General features: G+C 34.0%; 1 protein-coding gene across 2 annotated transcripts in view; it reads right to left on the bottom strand.

Annotated features, from left to right (window-relative positions):
• Window positions 1–2435: 2435 nt before the first annotated feature.
• LOC118197227 (clavesin-2-like) overlaps window positions 2436–27052 on the bottom strand; it is an 83557-nt gene continuing 58940 nt past the window's right edge. For both annotated transcript variants that reach the window (XM_085827126.1, XM_085827116.1), the window contains one exon: window positions 2436–3247. In XM_085827126.1, the coding sequence (XP_085683252.1) occupies window positions 3050–3247 (198 nt within the window). In that variant the 3' untranslated portion in view covers window positions 2436–3049. The remainder of the gene's footprint in view (window positions 3248–27052) is intronic.

Raw genomic sequence — 27052 nt, 5'->3', positions numbered from 1 at the left:
CAATAGGCGACCGTTCTGTTCACCGACGAGTCCCGTTTTAGCCTCACCGATTCTCACCGTACTTTCATATGGAGAGATCCAGGGACCCGCTACCTACCCTCCAGGAATCAACAATTGTGACGGTGTAATGGTCTGGGCAGGCATCATGTTGGATGGCCGCACGCCTCTCCACGTCTTTGACAGAGGCTCTGTGACTGGTGTGAGGGTATAGGGATGAGGTCTTGGAACTCTATGTTCGCCTTTTCCGGGGTGCAGTGGGCCCCGAGTTCATCTTAAGGACGATCACGCTAGGCCACATAGAACTCTTCTGATCGACGAATTTTTCAAGAGTGAGGATATTCGCCAGCCAGGTCTCCAGATCTCAAGCTTATAGAGCATGTCTGGGACGCTCTGAGGAGGACAATTGCAACTCAAAACCCTCCTTCGAGAACCATTCAGGAACTGAAAACAGCGTTGATGAATGAGTGGGACCAATTGCCACAGGCACTGACAAACTGCCTTATTTCCAGTATGACATCGCGCTGCGAGGCCTGTATGACTGTAAAAGAGGACCACACCCCCTATTAACCCATTTCTTTTGTGTATTCTGCCATGAGTGTTACACACGAACATGTGTGTCTATTATAACTGTTGAATGTTTATTTTGTTTGTGTGATATCAACTAATTTTGACACCAAATTTTATTAAAATCTGACCAGTAGTTCTGAAGATCGTAGATTAAATATGAAAATTCTCTTAATTTTTTTGCAGAGTGTATTTAAATATTCATTTTTTGATAAGTGCTTAAGAACCAAATTAACATACTAAAATCACAGGAAACATATAAATAATGACTATTCTAACCTTGGAATTAAACTCCTTACTATGAGTTAATATATTAATACTTAGTTTTAGATAATCATCAGTACATGCGAGGGGAAGTTGAAGAATACTTTCATGAACAGACTTAAGCATTCTAGAAAATCAAAATTTTCTCCAAAAAGTTAGGTATCAGTTTTGAACAATATCTGCATATCACACCGTATACCCAAACATTACCCACGGTCGTTACACATTTTGTCACAAATAGTCACAGAACCTGAACTTCGATGGAATTTAACGAATCGAAAGGAAGAAGATACTCCGACAGGATTCTGAAATTACGATTGTGTTGATAGAAACTTTCACACTGGACGTCGCTTATTACATCCCAAACAGAAGCTGAATTCAAAATTATGAAGACTGGAAACATTCGCCCTTCAATGTCAGTAATCAGGATCACCTAAATGTCAGTGAAATTGGCACACCTAATCACCGTCAGACAGGAAGCCTTATCACCCAGTCATTTCTTAAATATTTGTAAAACTGGAACATTTTCTTAGTGTAGGATAGGAAACTTTATTGCTCAGTCATTTGTTAAATATCTATATAATTGGAACACTTCATCATTGTCGACCGGAATCCTTATAAATCCGTTAAACAGTGTTGGGAAAGCAAATGAACGAGACCATAGTGAAAAACTCACAGAGAGTGCACAAAACAGATAAACCCGAAAACTTGGCGTTCGAGTGTTAATTCAAGTTCAGACTTCGATGGCAAACACTCAAATGCACATCTTTGGTTAGCAAGCAACGATTAACCTTGAAAACCTTGCAACGATTAACCTTGAAAACCTTGCAACGATTAACCTTTGGTTAACCTTGCAAACAATTGCAACAAGCTAATTATCTAATCGAGGACTGAATATTATCAACCTCCAATTTCCGCTGTATGCCGAGATTAGCACAAAAAGTTTATGCTGTGTTCCGGCTGTCAGAACTTCGTGTCCCATAGAAGAGCGCTTCAAGTAGAATGAGCGCAGTACAGTAAGTCTAGGAGGACAGGATAGAAGATGACGAAGGGGGGAAGAAATTGTTATCTTTATACTCGATATTAAGGTAGCAGTTTCCCCCCCCCAATAGATAATTTTGCCCTAATAATTTAGATAATTAATTTGTTGCAATCGTTTGCGAGGTTGAGACCTTGCCAACCAAAGATATGTATTTGAGTGTTTGTCATCAAAGTCCGAGCTCGAATTAACACTTGAACGTTAAGTTTTCAGTTTTATCCGTTTTGTGCACTCTCTGTGAGTTTTTCACTAAACTGATTGTCAAGCTTTCCGTTTCGTTCATTCGCTCTCCCAACACTGTTGTAAGTTCAGGTTAGAATTCTAATATTCCTCTTTTCTGCCTCTCAGAGTATTCCACTCTATGACCCTATATTCTAGGGTGATTATTGCTCATCTGGATGAGTATTATCACTTCTCTTAATTTTTAAAAAGAATTTAGAATCACCCTGTATATAAATCTAATATATTCCAAGTCGCGCTTTCGAGACATTGAAAATGCAAAATTTCGATAATCGGTCCGGTAGAATGGGAGATATAGAACTGTACCTACTTCTTCTTCTTCTTCTTCTTCTTCTTTTTTTTTTTTTTTTTTTTTTTTTTTTGTGCAAGGTGTACCGATATACTGTAAATCTATAGAAAAAAACTATTCCAAAATTAAAATTTTAGTTTCCAGTTAGCAAGAATTTTTTAACACGAACTCTTGATGTTTCGGTCATTTGGGATTCGCGTTAAACGGGGGTTTACTGTATAAATTTTGTCTCGTTCGTTCTTAGATCATAAGAAGAAAATCACCATTTTTACTGCACATATAAACGTAACATATAACTCATTCTTTGGTTATTATTTGTAAAAAATAAATTAAAGTAGCTCAACAGAAGCATTTTATGTCACTGACACACTTTTTATAGAATTTCATAGAATTTTAAGCAACATTTCAGATAAATTAAAACAAATATTATGCTACTTTGTGTAGTTTGCTTTGCGTAATATACGATTTTAAGATTTCTGTTGATCATGTATAAGCAGATGCGTAACGCGCTTTCTTTATTTCAACATTATAATTATTAGAGAAAAGTTCATCAACGTTATTAAAACATTCATATGGATTATTAAAATGGGGAAGGTATGGCTTTAAAAGAGTTCAATGATTTCCTGTTCCGAAGATAAATAAAACATCGGATATTAATTTTTAGAGTGAGAGATGCGTTTCTTTGGTAAATAAAATTTCAAAAATTTATAATGCAGATGTTCTAAATCAAGATATTTTGTCCAGTGTTCATTGCTGAAAGGTCCCAACAGTCCTCCCAATTCTGACGGCAAAATCTTTGGAGATATAATATTATGTAGTGTCTTCCATTCAAAGCTCTTGTGAAATATTATCTGCAATATACAAAAATATTTTTTGCGTTATTCAATAATTGCAGTTTTCAATTAATTCAATTCTTTTAAGAGATAATCTTTTAAGACTCTTTATTAGGGAACTTTTTACTGTGTCCTCTCAATTGGAAAACACTAAATAAGCAAAACATTAACAGAGTTTCTAATTATTAGGTACAAGAATTCCAAATAGAGTACAAACTGTAAATAGACAAATACCTCAGTTATCAGGAAAACATACGAGAGTTAAAGAAATTTGATAAATATGATGATCTTAGTGACTTTTATCACGGAGAAAGACACATATTAGTTTCCCACAGAAATGGCAAAAATTATAGGACCGTCAAAGACAACAGTTTACGGCTGGTATTAGATGTGTTAGATTCACTCGTGTTCAGTGAACAATAAGCAATCACTCTGCACTGCTTATGACAAAAGTTAGTGCAAATTGTCCAGTCTGGTGCAGATTGATCAGCATGAACAATTTAACAGTGATGCAGATTACATCTGTACCTAAGTCCGAGGTACCTAAGTTAGTGAATAGAGGATACGACATGTGCTACATATCTAGGCTACAGAAGCCTAAATCTTACGCTCGTGCCCTTCTGATTGTGCTTCATTCGGACAATGGTGCTTGCTTTGTGTTAGTCGAACCCGGCTTGTAATAAACCTCCGGATATAATGAACAAGATTTTAAGTCCTTTCCAATTTCACATGCGTTTAATGCTATTTCATACTGCTCTAGCGTTTTTCCAAAGGTATGAAAATCAAATATAACGGATTTCTGTAACTTTAAGTGAAAAATTTACTAACCCTCAAAATCATCCGCGTTTTGCATGTTAGGATCCCCATTCCATCATAAAAGAAAATATCTTTACGCCTCTTTTATTTTATGTTCAACCTCATTTTTCTTTGTTCATTAAACAAAGACTATGCGAAACATGTGTGACAACCAGTCTAGGAGTTAAGTTAGGAGTAAGCTAGGAGAACGAAGACACAATAAGCAAATCTTACGGCATCATGTGGCGTTCTTTGTATATAGTATGTGTCAGTGTTCTCAAACTCAATCTGCATGTTGGCTGAATGCCTGATCTACGGCTGACAGCTAATAGTTTTTTTTAGCAAAATTAAAAATTTTTATTAAAAAGTAAAATATGTTTTAAAAAAATTTTGAGTTTCTCTAACTGAATATTTTTCGAAACATGCATAAGCAATTTCCGAGTGGCAACAGTCTCGAACTCTACAGATAAAAATGTGCTTTATTTCGAAAAGTGTTGCCAGTGTTCGCTTTCGAATCGTACAGTTTGTTAATAAAAAATTTGTAAGTTTTACAAAATATGAAATAAAAGTAGCATTGCCAAACATTAGGCATATTATCCTTATTATATGCGGCTTAAATGTCTGTTTGTCACCGATACTTTATTGGTTGCTTGCGTAACTGTACTAGCCAATGGGGGTGACGTTGCCACGGCATTCAAATAGTCCATATACACTGATACCATACATGCAGTTATCATTCTTTTAATTAAATTATCATGGTATTTAAGAACATTTAAATATTTTTAATTCATACAATTGTTGCTTATTATGCATTTAACTATATTCACATATGAATTACCTAGAAACTTGCAAACATTGAGAGATTTAAGGAGACGAAACCAACTAACGAGTTGTGCGTAGTATCAGGTAGGTTTACCCAAACTCTTATACTAAATATCCTGTAGAGTTCCTCACTTTGTAAATGCTAATTTACAGTTGAACGTGAAGGATCTTAAGAACTGCTAAGGGAATAATCGCTTAAGTTCGTGTGAGAAGAAACAATAAGATGTAAGTGTAAATAACCCTTTATTATTCAAATAAGATTTAACAGAACTCCGTCTTGGAGTGTACTATTGTACACTCCAAACCGACACTTGGACTTGAATTTAAGAGGCTAAGAAATAAAATAAAACTAATCTAAACTAAAGAGGTATAGCCGAAGCTATTAAGATTCTAACCTAGTTGGCCCCTTAGCGCTAATTGACTGCGAAGCTATCAAGGGCCTGAGTACGTCCGAGCGTAATAACAGCTTTGAGAGGGAGTAGCCAACAAGGCGGACGCGCGCTAATCAGAAACTCTGATTATCTCTAACTCAGCAAGTAGAACTTCGCGGTTGAATACCGCTTTTTCTCATTATGTATTCAGACGTGATTCTAAAACTACGTTCTAGCCGGAAGTAGTAAGTTGAAGTTAAGAATTTGACAGGAAAGAAGTTTAACTCAAAATTTAACTGTGTAACAAACCTATTTAAGTGTAATTGAACTATTTTATTCACGCCATGAACTCATGAACTATAACCGAACTATTTTATTTAAACGCCATCTCGTGGCGATATGAAAAAACATCAGTCGACCTCCAGCCGCCATGATGATAGCTTACTATGTTATGTTATTCTCAATGTTTGATGTTCCATTTCGTTTATGTTTCATTTTTATATATATTTCTTTTATTTGTAACCGTTCCTGTGTGCTCTGTTAATAAATCCTTTTAAAGCTAGCCGGCATTAGTGTCTATAGAGGAACGGCTACATCACATTGGCGCCCAACTAAATTTGAATCCAAAATGGCGCAACAAAATGTTTAGAATTTCTGTTTGGCTTTAACAAGCTCTTACTCCCGAATTTAACTTTTAGTTGCTGGAGATCGGCTCAGTTTCTTTTCAGGTGTGGACTACTGGTCAAATATTCTGGAAACCAAATCTGGAATTAAAATTGTCATACCGTGCTGCTAGCACATCGAATCATCAACTGGACAATTTCAATGGAAAAGATAAGTTTCGTTTACATTATCGTTTAATCTGAGTTTAAAGTTCTTTTAAACTGATTATTTATTATAAGCTGCTTCTTAAAGCAAATGTAAATTCTTTACTGAAATCTCATTTATTGATACTACCTAAGAGTATTAAACGAAAGCAAACGGCTTTCTGTTAACCAAACATTATTTCTTGAATTGTAATTTGTTATTTTAAAATGTTAATGCGCATAGTAAATTAATTTGTGAATAATATTGTTTCACTGAATACATGTTTTGATGTTAAAGTTTGAATATATTTATGGACGTTGTTCATTAGAATTTATTAGAATTTCGCTTCTGATTTACAGCAGCAGATGTTTTCCCCCCGCGGAAATGTTTAGACTAGCGATGATTTATGATGTGTTTACGTCAAATCTTTTATTATTTTTATTTCCTTTGAGTGCTGTTGTTCCTTATTAAATGTTTTATTCTGCATAAAATAAAATATTGTACTTGTTGATTTATCTTTCGACGAACATTTTGAGAAAAGGATTATAGTATAATACTTTAAGAAAATATAATTGTTTTCAATTTAATGAATGCATGTCTTAATATTTCTTGAAGCGAAAGAAAATAATTATGAATAAAATCGAATGACTATTTAAATAAAGTAAAAGAGTTACTAAGTGTGTGTTGCTTAATCAGCTTAATATTTTGTTAAGATTAAGATTTCGAAGAATTCAGCTTAAATATAAAAGCTTATGGTAAGACATTTATGTATGTTTTGTATGTTTTGCTAAGTAGTAAACAATTTTTGAGCAATTTATTATATGTTATTTTCTTGATACAAGTTGAATTTATGAGGGCATTTTATGATATATTTACGACTCCGAAATAATAAACTTTGTGAGTATTATTGTTTACATTTATAAATACTGTTTAATAGACAAGCGCCTAGACATTGGGTTCTCATCTATCCCAGAGCTCCCCACTCTCGGTTGCTCGCCAGACGTCACTTCCGTTTGAGAAGATGTAAATAAGTTGGGAGGAGGGGGTTGAACCAAAGCTAACGTGGTTGTCGTCTTACTCAAAGCGGTATTATTCCATGCAGCTCTTAAATATCGTGTGCCCTCAAAATATACATTTTTAAATGCTTAATGAAGCAGTGTTTTTTACTTCTGTTGTTATAATGTTACCTATAATATTAAGCAGATAAGTTTTTATGAGTAACATTATAATGAAATAATATATTTCGAATGATATATATATATATTTTTAATATTTACCTTTCGGAAGATGTTAGGTGTTACATCCAATAAATGATTTCAGTTAAATAAAGATTATTATCATTTTATTGGCTCTGTGAGATGACTGAGAAGTTTTATGCACTCCCAAAGTCACCAAAATTAACAAACTGGTATGGTGTAATCTAAATTCAAATGACTTCAAACGGCATAAAAATAACAAAATATATAATTTTTCTGTTTTATTTATAATGATGTTCTAAGGAATTTAAATGCTATTTAAAATCTGTGGTATTGTTAAGTATGTTATGAATAAGGACAGGCAGTTGTGTCAAACTAAAATGCTGAAAGCGGTAGGTAAATAGATAAAGAAAAATGTCTTTAAAATATAGTTTGGGAAAAATGAATATGTTAACTGTGTTAAGTTGTGAATTCATTAACGCACTTCATGTACTATAACTAGCACTGATAAAGATAAAGTTTTCTTAATATCGATAAACAAAGTACATAAAAACATATTCCTACATATCATTAAAATATTAGTATTTTTCATGAATTCCAGAGAAAATATGCTAATGAATAATAAATACCATGGTCAAGAATTACCTAAACAAACAGAAAAAAAAAAAAAAAAAAAAAAAAAAAAAAAAAAAGATTCCTTACCTTGATACATAAGAAAGGAATATCACCATGTAACACATTGTTCACTTGTGTGAATATCACAGGCATTTTCTTCAGATTCTCCATTGACAAGTTGTATCTGTTAAAATGCCCCTGAGGCAGGAAAACAATCATCTGCTGATGGGACAGGTGCATATTAAAACATAGAGATTCACAGGATTCGTAACGATATCAAACATGTTTTCACAATGCTTGAACCTACACCTTTTTCAACGTAAATATTGAGACACATTTTTCATCACGTCAAATTCATACAAAGAGGCTACTAAATTTAGATTCTGTTTCTCCAGGGAAGCTTGTATTTGAGAGAAATATGAAGCTATAAATGTGAGACTCTTATTTAGAGACGCCTTTTTAAATAACACCTAAGCATTTTAATTGAAGAACATAAAAAATATTGACAGCATCTGAGGTTTTGACAAAATACTAGTCATTAGGGCCAACTTTACTGTATTTTCTGCCCACGAAAGCATACAGAAAGTAAAAATCTGTTAATCATCCTTCACTGAAACCAGAAATAACTGAATAAAGATAGAACATTTCACAAAGAAATCTATAAAAAAACTTCAGTATTTGGCATTCTGTGCACACCCTACCTCCACCTCTTAAAAACGCTACTACTCGCCAAAATAGCAAGCTCACGCTACCATATTCCTCACTTTTTCCAAACTGGATATAAAGGCAACAATATATCAACTGCAATCTCTCTAAAGACTTTTGCTCTAGCAGGTAATTCTAAAAACATCCTTTTTACATTAGAAATAAGTTTGCAATTGTCTGTGAACAATTCATGAAACTTTTCGGCAAGGTGTACAGGATGTGCATTTTAGATACAGTATTTTGAGAAACGACCCTGTAAATGCCTCACCTTTTTTATACATCTCATCATTCAGGAAAAGAATGGCATAGTCATGTTTACTTCTATTAAGACGAAATAAATTCTATTGATGAAACTTGAGATATACCGAAACTGTTAGTTTCTTTCTACATCTGCTATCAGGAGGAATATATCTGTTATTTTAGGATGTAAGGTTTTAGTTGCAATGTTACATATGAATTTTACCACAGCATTCATTCATGAAAATGAATTGCTGTCCAAAATCACACTTTGGATATCCTAAACTGCACCAATGTAAGCAGTATGTCAGTATGTTCTTCTTAAAATAGATTTATAGGGAATTTATCACTTTCAAAATATCTTTTTGCAGATGAACTTTTAACTTTCCAAAATGTCATTCAATTCAAATCATTCATGAACTACTTGTGACATGACATGCAGCTGTAAACACTAGTAAATGTTTTCTTGTTTCATTGGCATTACACTTCCTCTTAATTGTATGTTTGTGCTATGCTACAAAATAAAATTTTTGAGCACTAAGTGGTTTTTCTGGTGCTTATGTATCAATAAAAGTGTCCATTCCAAATTCTTTTGAAAAATTGTTCATTTTCCCTATCATTGAAAGCTCTTTCTTAAGCTTGGCAGTATAGCACATAAGGCAAAGCAAAGAAACAAATGAAACTGAGAGAAGAAATTTTGACAGAACCTAGTCATCACTCTGGCATTCATGCTGCTAAGTTCGTCAACAATAACCTTCCTGAAAAGGAGCATTTCATCCATTTATTTTTTTAGGTAATTTCTAATTATTACACCCCACCACCACCAAAAATTATAAATTTGTTGCCAACTTTGGAGAGAGATGTTTAGTTGAGTACTTTCGTGTCTATTTTAATAATGCATCCAGTGCCACCTATTTCTTTTTTTCTACAATACACACATACTCCTTTTTTTTTTTTTTTTTTTTTTTTTTTGTGTGTGTGTGTGTGTGTGCTACTGTTTGATTTCTTGGACACAGCATTGAAATCAAAATTTTAAAATAAGAAGGTAAAAAAGAAAGAGGTCCATAAAGCCTTTAACCCTTTGATGGGCAGCGGGACGGCTTTTTTTATCTCCAAGATGACAGCTGCAAAATTCTGTTTAAAATACATACAATAATACCTTTCAGTTTCCTAAATATATAACAGATGGTGGCACTAGTAATTCATAGAAATCATGTAGGAAAAAATTCTTTGCAGGTCTAAATTTGAAGCATTTTTTGTTTTAATTTCTTATGCAATTTAAATCATTTGGACAACTTTTGGTATTAGAATGAATATTTTTTTTCTTGCAGATAAAAAGTATTATTTGAATTCATATATATATATTAATTAAAAATGGTTGAAATGAAAAGGTGGGACAAATTTGTCCCATCACGCATGTAGGAAATACTGCTACTAGGGGACAATACTATCGAAAATGTTTTCCGAACATTTGTTCCATTGTGATTTTGTACTTTCGGTTTAATATTCTGAAATTTTTTTGGTAGGTTTATGGTTATTTCTAAGGTGACACAAACTATAATAATCATATGAGATATGTTGATTAATTTGACCACTTAAAAATGTCTACATCAGACTGAGAGAAAAAGTGTCAAATGGTGGCACAGAATTTTTTTTCATTTCCTTGATGTTTGTGTAGTTAATTCATTCATATTGTGTAAACAGTTACCTGCAGAGTGAGAACATTTAAAATCTCTAAAATTGTTTAAAATGTATATAGCTGGAAATTTACTGAATATGAGTTAAATAAAATATAAGAAAAAAAGAGAAAAAAATACCAGAGTCCTGTACATGTAAAGTAATAGTAAAATTAATATAAGTTAATTTTACTAAGACATAGGTCATCAAATGAATTTTCAATATAATGTAATTTTTAAACAATGAAAATTTTAAGAAGAATGTTGCCCCTGAATATTTGTCTTGTTATTTATCATAACTGTGAGAGGAAAATTTTGTACAGATGTCCGAATTAAATTTTTCATTATTTTTCTTCTTTTTGTTTGTTTAAAGGTTTTTATTAGCTGGTATGTTTACAGTTGGAGGTTCAAAGTGTGGTATACTCGTATTTATTGCAGATTTATAAATTTTCTCCATTTTAGTTGCTTCATTAGGTGTTGTTATTGAGTTTAGTAAGCTTGTAAATTTATTCAGCAGTGCTATTTTTCTTTCTGCTAATGTCAAAGTTTGTGATGTACTTTGCATTAATTCATTTACTATTACTATATCATTTGTGTCGTCTATTATCAATGAAGGATCATTACAGAAATCATGAACTGTATCTGCTGGACTGTTTTTCTGCATCTGGCATAAATAATGAATATGCTTACACATATTCCACTTAATTGAAGTATCTATACATGTGCACATATATGTGTGTATGCATAGATTACATTCAGTACACTTCAATTCACAGTTACCCTCACTGATCACTTTTTCTATGGTATACAAATCTAAATTGTTTTCTGATGAAATAATCCAGCCACTTTCATTTTGTATAATTTGTGATGACAGTGTTAAGCTGGTTTTATATCTGTTTCTCAAGTCTCTAATTTTACTTGTCAATTTTTCTTTATTTGATGTAATGATTCTATCAAACATTTTATCCCTAATAAATTTCATAATTGCATGCACAGCCTTATCAAATCTTTTAACATTTTTTCCATGTAAATAAATATATGTACTTTAATGTTCGATGCATTCTTTCAATATGTATATTTGTATTTAATCCACAATGAACTCTGTGACAATAAGCCCAAGTAGTTGCATCTTCTAAATAATGTGTCAAAAATTAATTAGCAAAATCAAGTGTATCGGGATCAGTTTTCAAGTAATTTAACACAGCTTCTGCTGCAGTATTAAAACTCTGTATACACATTCTTGTAAAGAAGTGCGGAGAACTTGATATTCTTGGGCTTGTTTTTCTCTACCACTGATTTTTTTAAAATTCTTTCGCCATGCACGGTCAACATGCCATGCACAAAAGAGGCGTTTTTCACGTGTGCCCATCTCTGAAACCTATACATTAAAAAAAGGATCAGCCATATCTGACATGAAAACTTTTGGTTGTAATGTGCCAATGCTTTGCTTGATTATTGAGAAGAATATAGACAAAACTGATTGGTCACTTCGATTCAAAATTAAAAATGCACAAGGAAATCCTTCTCTTAAATTGTTGACAGTTAATAAAACTATAAGCTCAAAGCCATATGCATTCATGCCATGAGTGCCATCTATACATACAGTTAGTCAATAAAGTCTGTGTACATCAAGAAAAGTAATATCAAATTCAAATTTATGGTGCGAAAAGGGTAGTTTCTTAAAGTTTTTTTTTTTTTAATATTTAGTTTCAATAAGGGACTTTGAAATTATTTAACTGTAATGTTTTCATATCTAATAATTTATGCAGACTAAATTTTAAAAGATAAGTGGTCAGAAATCAAAGCCAATAAAGTTTGCATACAACACAAAGGAGGCGGGGTATTTCTTATCTAACATTTAAACTTCAAACTTGAGAATGCAAAGAAGGTTACACTTTCAAGGTCATTGACTTCCGAAGCAAATTTCATGTTGATTGGAAGTTGTTATTTCTATTTTCTTTGACGAAAATGACAACCAATAAAGAAATTCCTTTAGTTACGAGACAACTAATTATCAAATTGAGAGATGAAGATAAAACTCTTCGTTATATTGGTAAAACCATTGGAAAAACATTTTCTAATGGGCAAAGAGTTATTCAAAACTATCTTGACACTGATAGTCTTGCTGTAAAACCAAGATGTGGGAGACCGAAGAAGCTAACGCAGAGGGAAAAAAGAAAAATTCTTTTACGAATTAAACAAAATCCTAAACTTTCTGCTGCAAGCATTGCAAAAGACATTTTTTTAACTAGCAACAAGGAAATTTCTCCTGAAACTGTACGAAAAGTGCTGCCAAAGGCCGCGATTATCATGGACGCAAACCTAGGTCTAAGCCATACATTTCCGAGACAAATAGAAAGAAAAGAATTGCTTTTGCCAAAACATAAAGTCATGGATAAGTATGTTTATCTGGATATTCTGAAGAAAAATCTGCGAGACAGTGCCCGAAATTTAAACCTTTCTAATACCTTTATTTTCCAACAAGACAACGACCCGAAACATAGAGCTAAAATTGTGAAGGAATATCTCCTCTATCACACTCCAAGACAATTGCGTACTCCTCCACAGTCACCAGACCTCAATCCAATCGAACATTTGTGGGCAAAATTGGAGAAACGAATTCAAAAACACAATAATACATTGCGAAATGAGCTAATTAGTAAATTGCAGAAAGAATAGACGAAATTTATGTCGGATGACACTTAAAAACTAGTTCAGTCAATGCCCAGACGTCTGCAGGCTGTTTTGTAGAATAAAGGATATCCTACAAAGTATTGAAGTAATGTAAAAAACTTATATTTTACTTTTTTTTTTGAAAGTGTACGCAGACTTAGTGGATGGAATTTCTGAGTTTTTTGAAAAAATTTAAAAAGTATTACACTGATATTATATACTTTTTATTTAAGCTTACAATTTTAGCTAATAGAAGAAAAATATGCAATGATTAAAAAACATTTTTCTATGCTTTAAGTGCTTTTTTTAATTTAAAATTTAGTCTGTACACAGACTTTTGTAGCTAACTGTATGCAGTCTGAACTAAATTTTTTTTAGCATTTCACTTTGTGATTATTGTCATCATATTTGTCATTATGATGAGAATAAAATCTTAATCGTTAAGGAATGTATGTGTTGGGGATATTACACTTTGTGCCTTATAATATAACACGCATGAAATCTGTGAACTAAGCATTTCATTCACCCAATGTCAACCCTCACATAGTCATTACTATGCTTTAGCCGACCAGCGGTCGAGCAGTAAAGTCGCTGAACACTGGTAGTTTGGTCCGAGGTTCGAATCCCGCGAATGAGCTGGCTGCATGGGCATTTTCGTGGTTTTCCCCATGTGTAACGTGTATACGAGCCAGTTCCCTTAGAAAGTCCTCCACAAAGGCATCCCTTAGGCAGATAGCCCTCGTGTGCTTTGCCATAATTAAATACACCAACACCATTACTATGCTTTACTGCACTGGAAGCTAACTCAAAACTTCGTTCAATGTTTTGCAGATCTTTTTTCGTTATTAGATGCAATCGTTCGAGGCCAGAATCAGATATGGAATCGTGAATTTCATCCAAAATTGCATCAAATGATACTTTAGCAGCTATTTTTGATGCAATAAAGGTTCTATCCTTACTTGAAAGGAAAAGATGACCCATATCATTTTCATGGCCTACGTGTGTTTTCTGGAAATATGCACAGTAATCCTCTCGTTTTGATTTGACCAATTTTATTTTCGAAGGACAATAAGCATTATTTTCTTTACTGCCCAGTAGAACTCTGTGAATGAAAATGCCCTGAACGGTGACATGTAAAATATGTAACTGTACCAGTGGCATTTGGTTTTCAGATACATGTATTATAAATTTCGACTTTATTTTCTAAATCATCTTTCCATTCAAGAAAACGTTCATAGGATTCAAATTTTAATTCTGATGTTTCAAGTTTTACATCATGAACTTGTAAAAAGTGTTCATTTATCAACTCATTTTCAAAATCCCCTTTACACAAAGGACATTTATACTGTCTCTTAGTTGAAATGTGATCACCATTACAACAAGAGTCACATATTTTGAGTTTGGATGTTTCACATACTTTTAAATTTAGAGACTGCAATATGTGTTCATCCGTTGGATGGCATTTTATTACATGCCTTTTCAAATTAAATTTGGAAAAAAAGAATTTCCCACGTCCGCATGGAAACTTGTTTGATGTAATCATATCCGTAGAAATATCCGAATTAGTTTGATTTTTTTCATCAGATTGAACATTTGGCTCTGAAAAGGGCCCTTTATTAAAGTGATCATTTGGTCCTGAAAAGGACCGTTTTGTTTTAAAATGATCAGAGATGTTTGATCAAATTAGCTTGTAAACACTCGACTACGAAAATTGCAATACGAGGATTTCCGTTCACTAGCTATTCTATCATTTGAGATCCCTCCCCACAACCGGAAATGACATACTGCGAGCGAAGAGAGTGTAGAACTCTGGGATAGATGAGAACCCAATATCTAGGCGCTTGTACCTGCTTCTACCTTTTGAGGCCGGGACTTTGGTAGCAGTAAAAGCTACCAAAGGCATGGAGGTAGGTTACTACCTACCTCCATGACCAAAGGACGGGAAATCTTGAACCGAATGCCTTCCCCCCCCTTTAAGAAATCACCTCCTATTTGCAACAAAGATTCTTGTGGGTAGTTCAATGGATTCTCAGAGGGGTGCATCTATGTCGCAAAAGGAAGACCTTTGAAAGAGATAAGTGGTTAAAACCCCAGGGACGTCAAATTTGACATTTCACCCCACTTTCAGCCTGGAAAATGGGGGAAAAAGACATGGCCACTAAAGTGGACAACCCCGTCTTTTCAAAGAGAGAACTCTATGGCCACTATCAAGGTTCTTTAACTCTTTCGCATTGAAGTCGCCCCAAACGCCCGAGCATTCAGACATCGGCTGGACGCCCGAAACGCCTGAATAATTTCCTACTCAGTGCTTTCCCCCATTACGTTACTGCATTATTCATTGCTTTCAGGTGTTGTTAAATCACATGTCAGTCATTCTTTTGAAGTAGCTTCCTTGTTTCCTTTGTTCCTTCCTTTCCTTTGTTTACTGTCAATGTTTAGCTTTTGATGCCCAAAGTTGCAATCTCGTCCCAAGGGGGAACTTCACACAGTGTCAAGGCGTCGACGAAAGAAGTTCTCGCTTTAATTAAGTAAGCGCTGTAGTATTCAACTTGTCATGGGGGAAGGAAAAGCATTCAAAGAGAAATTCTTAGTTACGGGCGTTTTCGATGTTTGGGAAATTGAGATTTTGCCCTCTCTCGATGCGAAAGAGTTAATATACTAAGGTTAGGCCAGGAACGGAAAAAGCGTGCCATTGGTTGCTGGTAGTGACGTCACCCGGGAGACAAGACGCATCGGCCGACGCATCTGCTACATGATTTTGGTAATGGAAAAAATTTAAACTAAAGCAAAATGATCATTTTATATGTGGTAGATACACCGGAAATACCGGGTATATACTTTCCGATTAAGTATTTTGTTAAAGAAAATGTTTATTTTATGCACAGAATTCGTACGAATGCTGAAAATAATTGTAAACATTAAATTCTTTTCGTAAAGGAAAGCATTAGAAAATGAAAAACGATATTTAAGTTAATTAAGGGAAATAAATATTGTAAAACAAGGTATTTTTCAATATTTTTTCATAGTATTGTTTGCACTAAATAAATCTTGTTGAACAGAACACATGATGGCATAAATGCTAAGACCATAGTAAAAACATAATCAAAAAGTATTATTCTATTTATTTTCATTGCTCATGCACTTTTTTTAATACAAATGAACTTTGACATTCCATGAGAAATATATGATCGTGAATTTCAGTTTAAATTACATATCTCAAGCAAAAATATATATAAAAAGATTTGACTTAACAAATTCATATTTAAATACTATAAAATTCTACAAATTTCTTAATATCCGTCATTATACTTTTAAATAGTATACTTATCACATTCTTTTTAAAGTGAAAAGTCACTTCATACTGATTCACTTCAGATTTTAGCAGAAGTGCGTATATTTTCAGTATAATCTAAAAGTACTCTTATAATCTCTTACACTCCCAAGATTTCTATATAACATTTATCCTGACGTGATTATTTGCTATAGTAAATAATCTTCGATATTGGCATCCTATTCTTCCTTCCATACATTAAAAATGGAACAATTAAAATACATTTTCTTACACATATGCGCACAATAATAATAATAATAAACTTGCCCTACATCTTAGTTTCGGCCCACCCGCGGCCGAGCGGTAAAGTCGCTGAACACTGGTAGTTCGGTCCGAATCCCGCGAACGGGCTGGCTTCATGGGTGTTTTCGTGGTTTTCCTCATGCGTACCGTGTATACGAGCCTGTTTCCCTGAGAAAGTCCTCCACGAAGGCATCACACTTATTACGCAGATAGCCCTAGTGTGCTTTGCCATAATGAAATACACCACCACATCTTAATTTCAATTCAGCCTGTACACAAATTAAATATTTTTAATTACTAATGTATTTTTATCCGGTTGTTTCTTAAAATACTTTTGTTATACTCGAAATATGTGTTCAATATTGAATTATTTTTCTTTCTCTTATAATTAGAAACAAGTTATATGGAATCAAAATTAAAACAAATGCAGCAGTTAAATAACACTGAACAGAATATCTTACTTACTCTTTCGCTATTCGTATTCTAGCATTATACACAGATTTGTTTTTCTTCAGGTTCAAGCATGTGTAAGTTATGTCAATTAAATTACATCACACATACCTGTATGCATCAGTTAAATAACACTGAAGGAAATATGTCACTCACTCATTCGATGTTTGCATCATAGTGTGGTCGAGAAATTGTTCTTTCCTCACGGTGAGGCATGTATCAGTTTACTTAGTTCGCAAAGCTTAACCCAGACGCTGCTTCAATACATAGAATTACGTTTGGGATGTAAAGAAAGTAACCAAAACATGTGAATGAAGTTGGATACGCGAATTTAACTAATCATTCAGGTACTCAGTATTGGTAAACATGACACTGAGTTTAAATATCTCACGATATAAGTCTCATACACAAAATGAAGATTATGATAAAAAAATGATTTAAAATGAGAAATTTTTCAATTTAAATGTAAAATAGCATTAAAATGAAAAATGTAAAATTACATCACAGTTATGTATGAAAACTACATAAATTAATTAAAAAAATAGTTATTTTATCTGGTTGTAAAGAGTGTTTTCTGCCAAAAAAACGTATTAACATGTATAATTCTGACACAACGCTATAGCATAATTTGCCACTTCCGCCTAGGTATAATAGCAAATTAACAACACAAATCAAATTAAACTGTTGATGCAACGAAAGTAAACAAACGCCAAGAACTAACGCTGTCACCCACATGACGTCATGCGTATGTGGCATAACTTTCTTCCTGCACTGCGCATCGCTCTTGGGCCCCCCCTGGGCCACTATAATGGCCATCCCGTCTTCAAAAGGTTTTAAAGTAGAGTGCAATGAAGGAAACCACTGGCGATACATTTCTTAAGAGCCACCGCTAGCTCAATAAATAAAGGTGATTTAAAAAATAAAATGTTAATTCACATGTCAAAGATCTCTTTGTACACAACATTTCTTGTGTAGATCTTCCCATCATTTTTAAGCTTGCCCTTGCAGAGGACCATCTATTATTTTTACTTTTACGTCCGTTCTTTCACGAACTCTTGAACAGGAACTCACGAATTCTTGCGTTCAGTTGTAAACCATTTTATGCAAACTAATGTTCACGTTTCCCCTGACACGCTCAATTTGCGTTCAGCTGAAAATTCAGTTTAAAATATAATGTCGGAATAAAATCGGGCAAAATTTTTAACTCTTTACGCGAAAGAATTGTAAGGATTGTGTTAATTTTATTAACAGTTGTGATGTAGCCGTTCCTCAATAGACACTAATGCCGGCTAGCTTTAAAAGGATTTATTAACAGAGCACACAGGAACGGTTACAAACAAAAGAAATATATATAAAAATGAAACATAAACGAAATGGAACATCAAACATTGAGAATAACATAACATAGTAAGCTATCATCATGGCGGCTGGAGGTCGACTGATGTTTTTTCATATCGCCACGAGATGGCGTTTAAATAAAATAGTTCGGTTACAGTTCATGAGTTCATGGCGTGAATAAAATAGTTCAATTACACTTAAATAGGTTTGTTACATCCTCCCCCTCTGACTTCGTAGACGTCTCGGCAAGAAGTCAGGAACTGACATTTGTCTACTTTGTGCAGCGGGCGGAGAATCAGATAGACGGGCTCCAGTTTGACGAGGAGTAGATTTTGCGTCACCAGCACCTTGTGCAACAGGTGCAGATTCGGATGGTATTACACGTTTCGGGCGTCCTCTTTTCTTTAAGGGAACCACTGGAATTACACGAGCTGAGTTTTGCTTATTTCGATCTTGATATGGTTTCAAGGCTGAAACATGATACTTGCCGAGAATTTTGTCTGGTTCATGAGGATCGGCAATATCATAAGTGGTTGGAGATCTTGTAGTCACTATCACATAAGGACCATCTCTCTTGGGCATGAATTTAGCAGTTTTCTTCAGTGGACCTTTGCTGATTGGATGGAGGGTGACCCAAACTTTATCTCCAGGAACGAATTTCGGTGTTTCTCTTCGTTTTCTGTCAGCATAACGTTTCTGCTTATCTTGATGCATTTCGACTCTTTCTCGTACCTGTTGTACATTTCTTGCAAAACGTTTCAAATATGGAGTAATTTCTGGAACAAAATTATCGTTCTCAATTACGGCTTTTATATCATGCTTTACATCATCTAAGGTTCGTAACTCTTGTGCAAATTGAAGAAAAGCAGCAGAATGTCCAGTTGAATCACATTTGGCTGTATTCAAAGCAAACCTTATTAATGGCAGTTTATCCTTCCATGACTGATGGTCGTTACCAACAAGAATTGCTAAACGTGGTTTCAGATCTCTATTCTTCATTTCAACTGGGTTAGATTGTGGGTGATAGACAGGAGTAAGACTTTGATCAATGTTCAAGATATAGCATAGTTATTGCATAACAGCACTAGTAAACTGGGTACCATTATCCCTTATTATTTTCTTGGGTAACCCAAATCGAAGGGCGACTTCCTCCATAAGAATAGTGGCACATTCTCTGGCCGTGGCTTCCTTTAAAGCAAATAGTTCTGTCCACTTCATGGCACAGTCCTGCACAATAAAAATCCATTTTTCACCAGACGGTGTTTCATGAAGGGGACCGAAAAGATCAATTGACAAGGTCTCAAAACGTTGAGCATAGACTGGAGTTTGAAGTAAGCCAGATGGCTTTTGATTAGTGGCTTCTCCCCTTACTTTGAAGACAGTGTGATATTTGTTAAGCAATGCATCAGTTGCAAGCCGTTGGGCTGTAGTTAATTGCTGTTCTTCATTTTCTCGTAGTCGGCAGTTGTTTACAACAACTGGGGTTTCTTCCAGTACTTGGGATTGATGAGGTTTCACGAAGCTATATTTTCTTCGAGGTTCATCAGAAAAGTTCCACTTATTTTCAGCAAGATTTAAAACAAATTTAGCTTTTTGAAGAAAGTCAGTTCCTAACAAAGTCGAGTTATTCTTGGCATCAGGCAACACAAGGAGCGGAGTTTTGAACGCTCTGCCTTCGAGAAGAATGATTTGTTCGGTGCGAAGTACCTCTTTTTCAGATACCAAACCATCAGCGAAAGACACCTGTAGTGTTGTCTTTTCAAATACTGCATCTTGTTTTTGTAGAATATGATAGAGGGATTCACTTGCAATTGAGTGACTAGCACCAGTGTCGGCGAAAGCTGTACCGGAAACACCACCAATACTAATTGGAAATACAGCAGTCCGAGTGGAAGATAAACAGGATCGGATTTGGATAGTGCCAAAATTTGATGAATTTGAACTCTTTGAGGGGTTACAGTCTGAACATTTAGACTTGATAAAACCAGTTTTTCCGCACCCATAGCATGTTAAAGGAGGTCGCTTTTCCTCTGTTTGTTGCTGAACACGATTTGAAAAGGTTTTATGAGTTCCCTGTATGTCACTTGTTCGATTTTCTACTTTGTGTTTGGATGGATTAGTCGGTTTGTAAGAATAGTCCCGCCTGCCAGGAAGTTTAGTTTTATAGTTCGTATTTTTAACACGTACAGCTTCATAATCATCCAATTTCTGTACTTATTCAGATGAACTCTTTATTTTTCCCCAAGTATCAATAAAATGCTCCTTAACGTCACTACTGACTCTTCTTTTAAGCTGATCCGTCAGGACTAAGTCTTTGAGTGATTCAAAGTCTGTAACATCGAGACTATGGAGCCACTCTTCGAGATAATTGTTTAATTCGTAAGTAAAATCTTTCCATAAAGACCCAGGGTGTTTTTGGTGTGTAGTAAGTTTAATTCGAAATGATTCAGCATTTAATTTGAATCTTTGTAGCAGAATCTTCTTGATGTAAGAATAATCTTCGAATTTGTCTTTTGGTTCTCTTAAAATAATTTGCGAAATGTCTATAGGCAGAAGAGGTAGGAGATGAGTGATGTAATCTATTTGTTTTATATTAACTTTCTCACATTGTCTTTCAAAAATTTGCAGGTAGGTTGCAATGTCAGACGTTACTGTAAATTTAGGGATTAGGTGTTGAATATTTGTTCCAATAGCTGCATTTGAAGCAAAGGCGGTATAGTTAGGGTTTGAGCTAGCAGCTGCCAGGTTTAATTTTAAACGTTCCAATTCTAATAAAAGTTCTTGTTCTTTTCTTTGACGTGTCTCCAGATCGTTGCTTTCACGTTGTTTTTGTTGTCTAGTTTCGATTAAAGTTTCCAGAAGATTCCTGGTAAAAGCCTCATCATAAGTGTCAGAATTGACAATAAGATCTTTAAGATCTATTACTCGCATAGTGTCGTTTACAGTGAAACCCAGTTCTGCAGCGAGAGTTTTTAAATCCTCTTTTCGTGCTTTGGCAAGGTAAGCCATAATTATATGAGAGGTCAGGGGGGAGGGAAAAGATGAAGTTGAATTTGTTGTTATTTCGATTTTATTCACAATACAGTATTATAGAATTAATAATTATACCTTTAAGTAAAATGTATATACCCCTATTAAACAGCATGTATGAATGTAAACAATGTTACTCGTACATTTATATACCACTATTAAAACAAGCGCCTAGATATTGGGTTCTCATCTATCCCAGAGTTCTACACTCTCTTCGCTCGCAGTATGTCATTTCCGGTTGTGGGGAGGGATCTCAAATGATAGAATAGCTAGTGAACGGAAATCCTCGTATTGCAATTTTCGTAGTCGAGTGTTTACAAGCTAATTTGATCAAACATCTCTGATCATTTTAAAACAAAACGGTCCTTTTCAGGACCAAATGATCACTTTAATAAAGGGCCCTTTTCAGAGCCAAATGTTCAATCTGATGAAAAAAATCAAACTAATTCGGATATTTCTACGGATATGATTACATCAAACAAGTTTCCATGCGGACGTGGGAAATTCTTTTTTTCCAAATTTAATTTGAAAAGGCATGTAATAAAATGCCATCCAACGGATGAACACATATTGCAGTCTCTAAATTTAAAAGTATGTGAAACATCCAAACTCAAAATATGTGACTCTTGTTGTAATGGTGATCACATTTCAACTAAGAGACAGTATAAATGTCCTTTGTGTAAAGGGGATTTTGAAAATGAGTTGATAAATGAACACTTTTTACAAGTTCATGATGTAAAACTTGAAACATCAGAATTAAAATTTGAATCCTATGAACGTTTTCTTGAATGGAAAGATGATTTAGAAAATAAAGTCGAAATTTATAATACATGTATCTGAAAACCAAATGCCACTGGTACAGTTACATATTTTACATGTCACCGTTCAGGGCATTTTCATTCACAGAGTTCTACTGGGCAGTAAAGAAAATAATGCTTATTGTCCTTCGAAAATAAAATTGGTCAAATCAAAACGAGAGGATTACTGTGCATATTTCCAGAAAACACACGTAGGCCATGAAAATGATATGGGTCATCTTTTCCTTTCAAGTAAGGATAGAACCTTTATTGCATCAAAAATAGCTGCTAAAGTATCATTTGATGCAATTTTGGATGAAATTCACGATTCCATATCTGATTCTGGCCTCGAACGATTGCATCTAATAACGAAAAAAGATCTGCAAAACATTGAACGAAGTTTTGAGTTAGCTTCCAGTGCAGTAAAGCATAGTAATGGTGTTGGTGTATTTAATTATGGCAAAGCACACGAGGGCTATCTGCCTAAGAGATGCCTTTGTGGAGGACTTTCTAAGGGAACTGGCTCGTATACACGTTACACATGGGAAAAACCACGAAAATGCCCATGCAGCCAGCTCATTCGCGGGATTCGAACCTCGGACCAAACTACCAGTGTTCAGCGACTTTACTGCTCGACCGCTGGTCGGCTAAAGCATAGTAATGACTATGTGAGGGTTGACATTGGGTGAATGAAATGCTTAGTTCACAGATTTCATGCGTGTTATATTATAAGGTACAAAGTGTAATATCCCCAACACATACATTCCTTAACGATTAAGATTTTATTCTCATCATAATGACAAATATGATGACAATAATCACAAAGTGAAATGCTAAAAAAAATTTAGTTCAGACTGCATACAGTTAGCTACAAAAGTCTGTGTACAGACTAAATTTTAAATTAAAAAAAGCACTTAAAGCATAGAAAAATGTTTTTTAATCATTGCATATTTTTCTTCTATTAGCTAAAATTGTAAGCTTAAATAAAATGTATATAATATCAGTGTAATACTTTTTAAATTTTTTCAAAAAACTCAGAAATTCCATCCACTAAGTCTGCGTACGCTTTCAAAAAAAAAAGTAAAATATAAGTTTTTTACATTACTTCAATACTTTGTAGGATATCCTTTATTCTACAAAACAGCCTGCAGACGTCTGGGCATTGACTGAACTAGTTTTTAAGTGTCATCCGACATAAATTTCGTCCATTCTTTCTGCAATTTACTAATTAGCTCATTTCGCAATGTATTATTGTGTTTTTGAATTCGTTTCTCCAATTTTGCCCACAAATGTTCGATTGGATTGAGGTCTGGTGACTGTGGAGGAGTACGCAATTGTCTTGGAGTGTGATAGAGGAGATATTCCTTCACAATTTTAGCTCTATGTTTCGGATCGTTGTCTTGTTGGAAAATAAAGGTATTAGAAAGGTTTAAATTTCGGGCACTGTCTCGCAGATTTTTCTTCAGAATATCCAGATAAACATACTTATCCATGACTTTATCAATAATGTGAAAATTTCCATCTCCTTTCGACGACATACACCCCCATACCATTACACCGCCAGCTCCATGTTTGACAGTTGGATTTAAATTTCTCAGATTCAGTTCTGTTCCTGGTTTTCTCCATGCAATAGGGTGGCCATTAACTTTAAATATTGTAAATTTACTTTCATCTGACCAAATTACATTGTTCTAGAAGTCCTGCGAAGAGTTTAAATATGTTTTGGCAAAAGCAATTCTTTTCTTTCTATTTGTCTCGGAAATGTATGGCTTAGACCTAGGTTTGCGTCCATGATAATCGCGGCCTTTGGCAGCACTTTTCGTACAGTTTCAGGAGAAATTTCCTTGTTGCTAGTTAAAAAAATGTCTTTTGCAATGCTTGCAGCAGAAAGTTTAGGATTTTGTTTAATTCGTAAAAGAATTTTTCTTTTTTCCCTCTGCGTTAGCTTCTTCGGTCTCCCACATCTTGGTTTTACATCAAGACTATCAGTGTCAAGATAGTTTTGAATAACTCTTTGCCCATTAGAAAATGTTTTTCCAATGGTTTTACCAATATAACGAAGAGTTTTATCTTCATCTCTCAATTTGATAATTAGTTGTCTCGTAACTAAAGGAATTTCTTTATTGGTTGTCATTTTCGTCAAAGAAAATAGAAATAACAACTTCCAATCAACATGAAATTTGCTTCGGAAGTCAATGACCTTGAAAGTGTAACCTTCTTTGCATTCTCAAGTTTGAAGTTTAAATGTTAGATAAGAAATACCCCGCCTCCTTTGTGTTGTACGCAAACTTTATTGGCTTTGATTTCTGACCACTTATCTTTTAAAATTTAGTCTGCATAAATTATTAGATATGAAAACATTACAGTTAAATAATTTCAAAGTCCCTTATTGAAACTAAATATTAAAAAAAAAAAACTTTAAGAAACTACCCTTTTCGCACCATAAATTTGAATTTGATATTACTTTTCTTGATGTACACAGACTTTATTGACTAACTGTATGTATAGATGGCACTCATGGCATGAATGCATATGGCTTTGAGCTTATAGTTTTATTAACTGTCAACAATTTAAGAGAAGGATTTCCTTGTGCATTTTTAATTTTGAATCGAAGTGACCAATCAGTTTTGTCTATATTCTTCTCAATAATCAAGCAAAGCATTGGCACATTACAACCAAAAGTTTTCATGTCAGATATGGCTGATCCTTTTTTTAATGTATAGGTTTCAGAGATGGGCACACGTGAAAAACGCCTCTTTTGTGCATGGCATGTTGACCGTGCATGGCGAAAGAATTTTAAAAAAATCAGTGGTAGAGAAAAACAAGCCCAAGAATATCAAGTTCTCCGCACTTCTTTACAAGAATGTGTATACAGAGTTTTAATACTGCAGCAGAAGCTGTGTTAAATTACTTGAAAACTGATCCCGATACACTTGATTTTGCTAATTAATTTTTGACACATTATTTAGAAGATGCAACTACTTGGGCTTATTGTCACAGAGTTCATTGTGGATTAAATACAAATATACATATTGAAAGAATGCATCGAACATTAAAGTACATATATTTATTTACATGGAAAAAATGTTAAAAGATTTGATAAGGCTGTGCATGCAATTATGAAATTTATTAGGGATAAAATGTTTGATAGAATCATTACATCAAATAAAGAAAAATTGACAAGTAAAATTAGAGACTTGAGAAACAGATATAAAACCAGCTTAACACTGTCATCACAAATTATACAAAATGAAAGTGGCTGGATTATTTCATCAGAAAACAATTTAGATTTGTATACCATAGAAAAAGTGATCAGTGAGGGTAACTGTGAATTGAAGTGTACTGAATGTAATCTATGCATACACACATATATGTGCACATGTATAGATACTTCAATTAAGTGGAATATGTGTAAGCATATTCATTATTTATGCCAGATGCAGAAAAACAGTCCAGCAGATACAGTTCATGATTTCTGTAATGATCCTTCATTGATAATAGACGACACAAATGATATAGTAATAGTAAATGAATTAATGCAAAGTACATCACAAACTTTGACATTAGCAGAAAGAAAAATAGCACTGCTGAATAAATTTACAAGCTTACTAAACTCAATAACAACACCTAATGAAGCAACTAAAATGGAGAAAATTTATAAATCTGCAATAAATACGAGTATACCACACTTTGAACCTCCAACTGTAAACATACCAGCTAATAAAAACCTTTAAACAAACAAAAAGAAGAAAAATAATGAAAAATTTAATTCGGACATCTGTACAAAATTTTCCTCTCACAGTTATGATAAATAACAAGACAAATATTCAGGGGCAACATTCTTCTTAAAATTTTCATTGTTTAAAAATTACATTATATTGAAAATTCATTTGATGACCTATGTCTTAGTAAAATTAACTTATATTAATTTTACTATTACTTTACATGTACAGGACTCTGGTATTTTTTTCTCTTTTTTTCTTATATTTTATTTAACTCATATTCAGTAAATTTCCAGCTATATACATTTTAAACAATTTTAGAGATTTTAAATGTTCTCACTCTGCAGGTAACTGTTTACACAATATGAATGAATTAACTACACAAACATCAAGGAAATGAAAAAAAATTCTGTGCCACCATTTGACACTTTTTCTCTCAGTCTGATGTAGACATTTTTAAGTGGTCAAATTAATCAACATATCTCATATGATTATTATAGTTTGTGTCACCTTAGAAATAACCATAAACCTACCAAAAAAATTTCAGAATATTAAACCGAAAGTACAAAATCACAATGGAACAAATGTTCGGAAAACATTTTCGATAGTCCTGTCCCCTAGTAGCAGTGTAGCGAATAGTTTATCCAACAGATGGCAGATACTGCCATCTGTTGGATAAACTATTCGCTACATATTCCTTCCACCTGAATTTATGATCTCTTCGTCCGGCAAATCGGTGCCTCTTGACCATGACGATTCTGGTTCTAACAGCCATGATGGGCCCTCCCACCATTTCGACAGCAAAAACTGTTTAACTGAACAGCCTCTAGAAAGGAGATCGGCGGCATTCAGCTCCGAAGGGATGTAATGCCAATCTTCTATTTTTGTAAGTGTTCTGATTTCTTGGACACGATTCCAAACGAAAGTTCCCCACCGTACGTCTCGCTGGATCCAGCACAAAGCGGTTGTTGAGTCAGTCCAGAAGAATGTTCTTAAATTTGGCATGTTCAAATTC

The sequence above is a fragment of the Stegodyphus dumicola genome, chromosome 1 (genome assembly GCF_044657685.1).
Source record: "Stegodyphus dumicola isolate Sdum_Otavi_A_Nest chromosome 1, ASM4465768v1".
In the NCBI taxonomy this organism is placed as follows: domain Eukaryota; kingdom Metazoa; phylum Arthropoda; class Arachnida; order Araneae; family Eresidae; genus Stegodyphus; species Stegodyphus dumicola.
The sequence above is the reverse complement of the archived record's forward strand: the minus strand, read 5'-3'. Positions and strand labels throughout refer to the sequence as shown.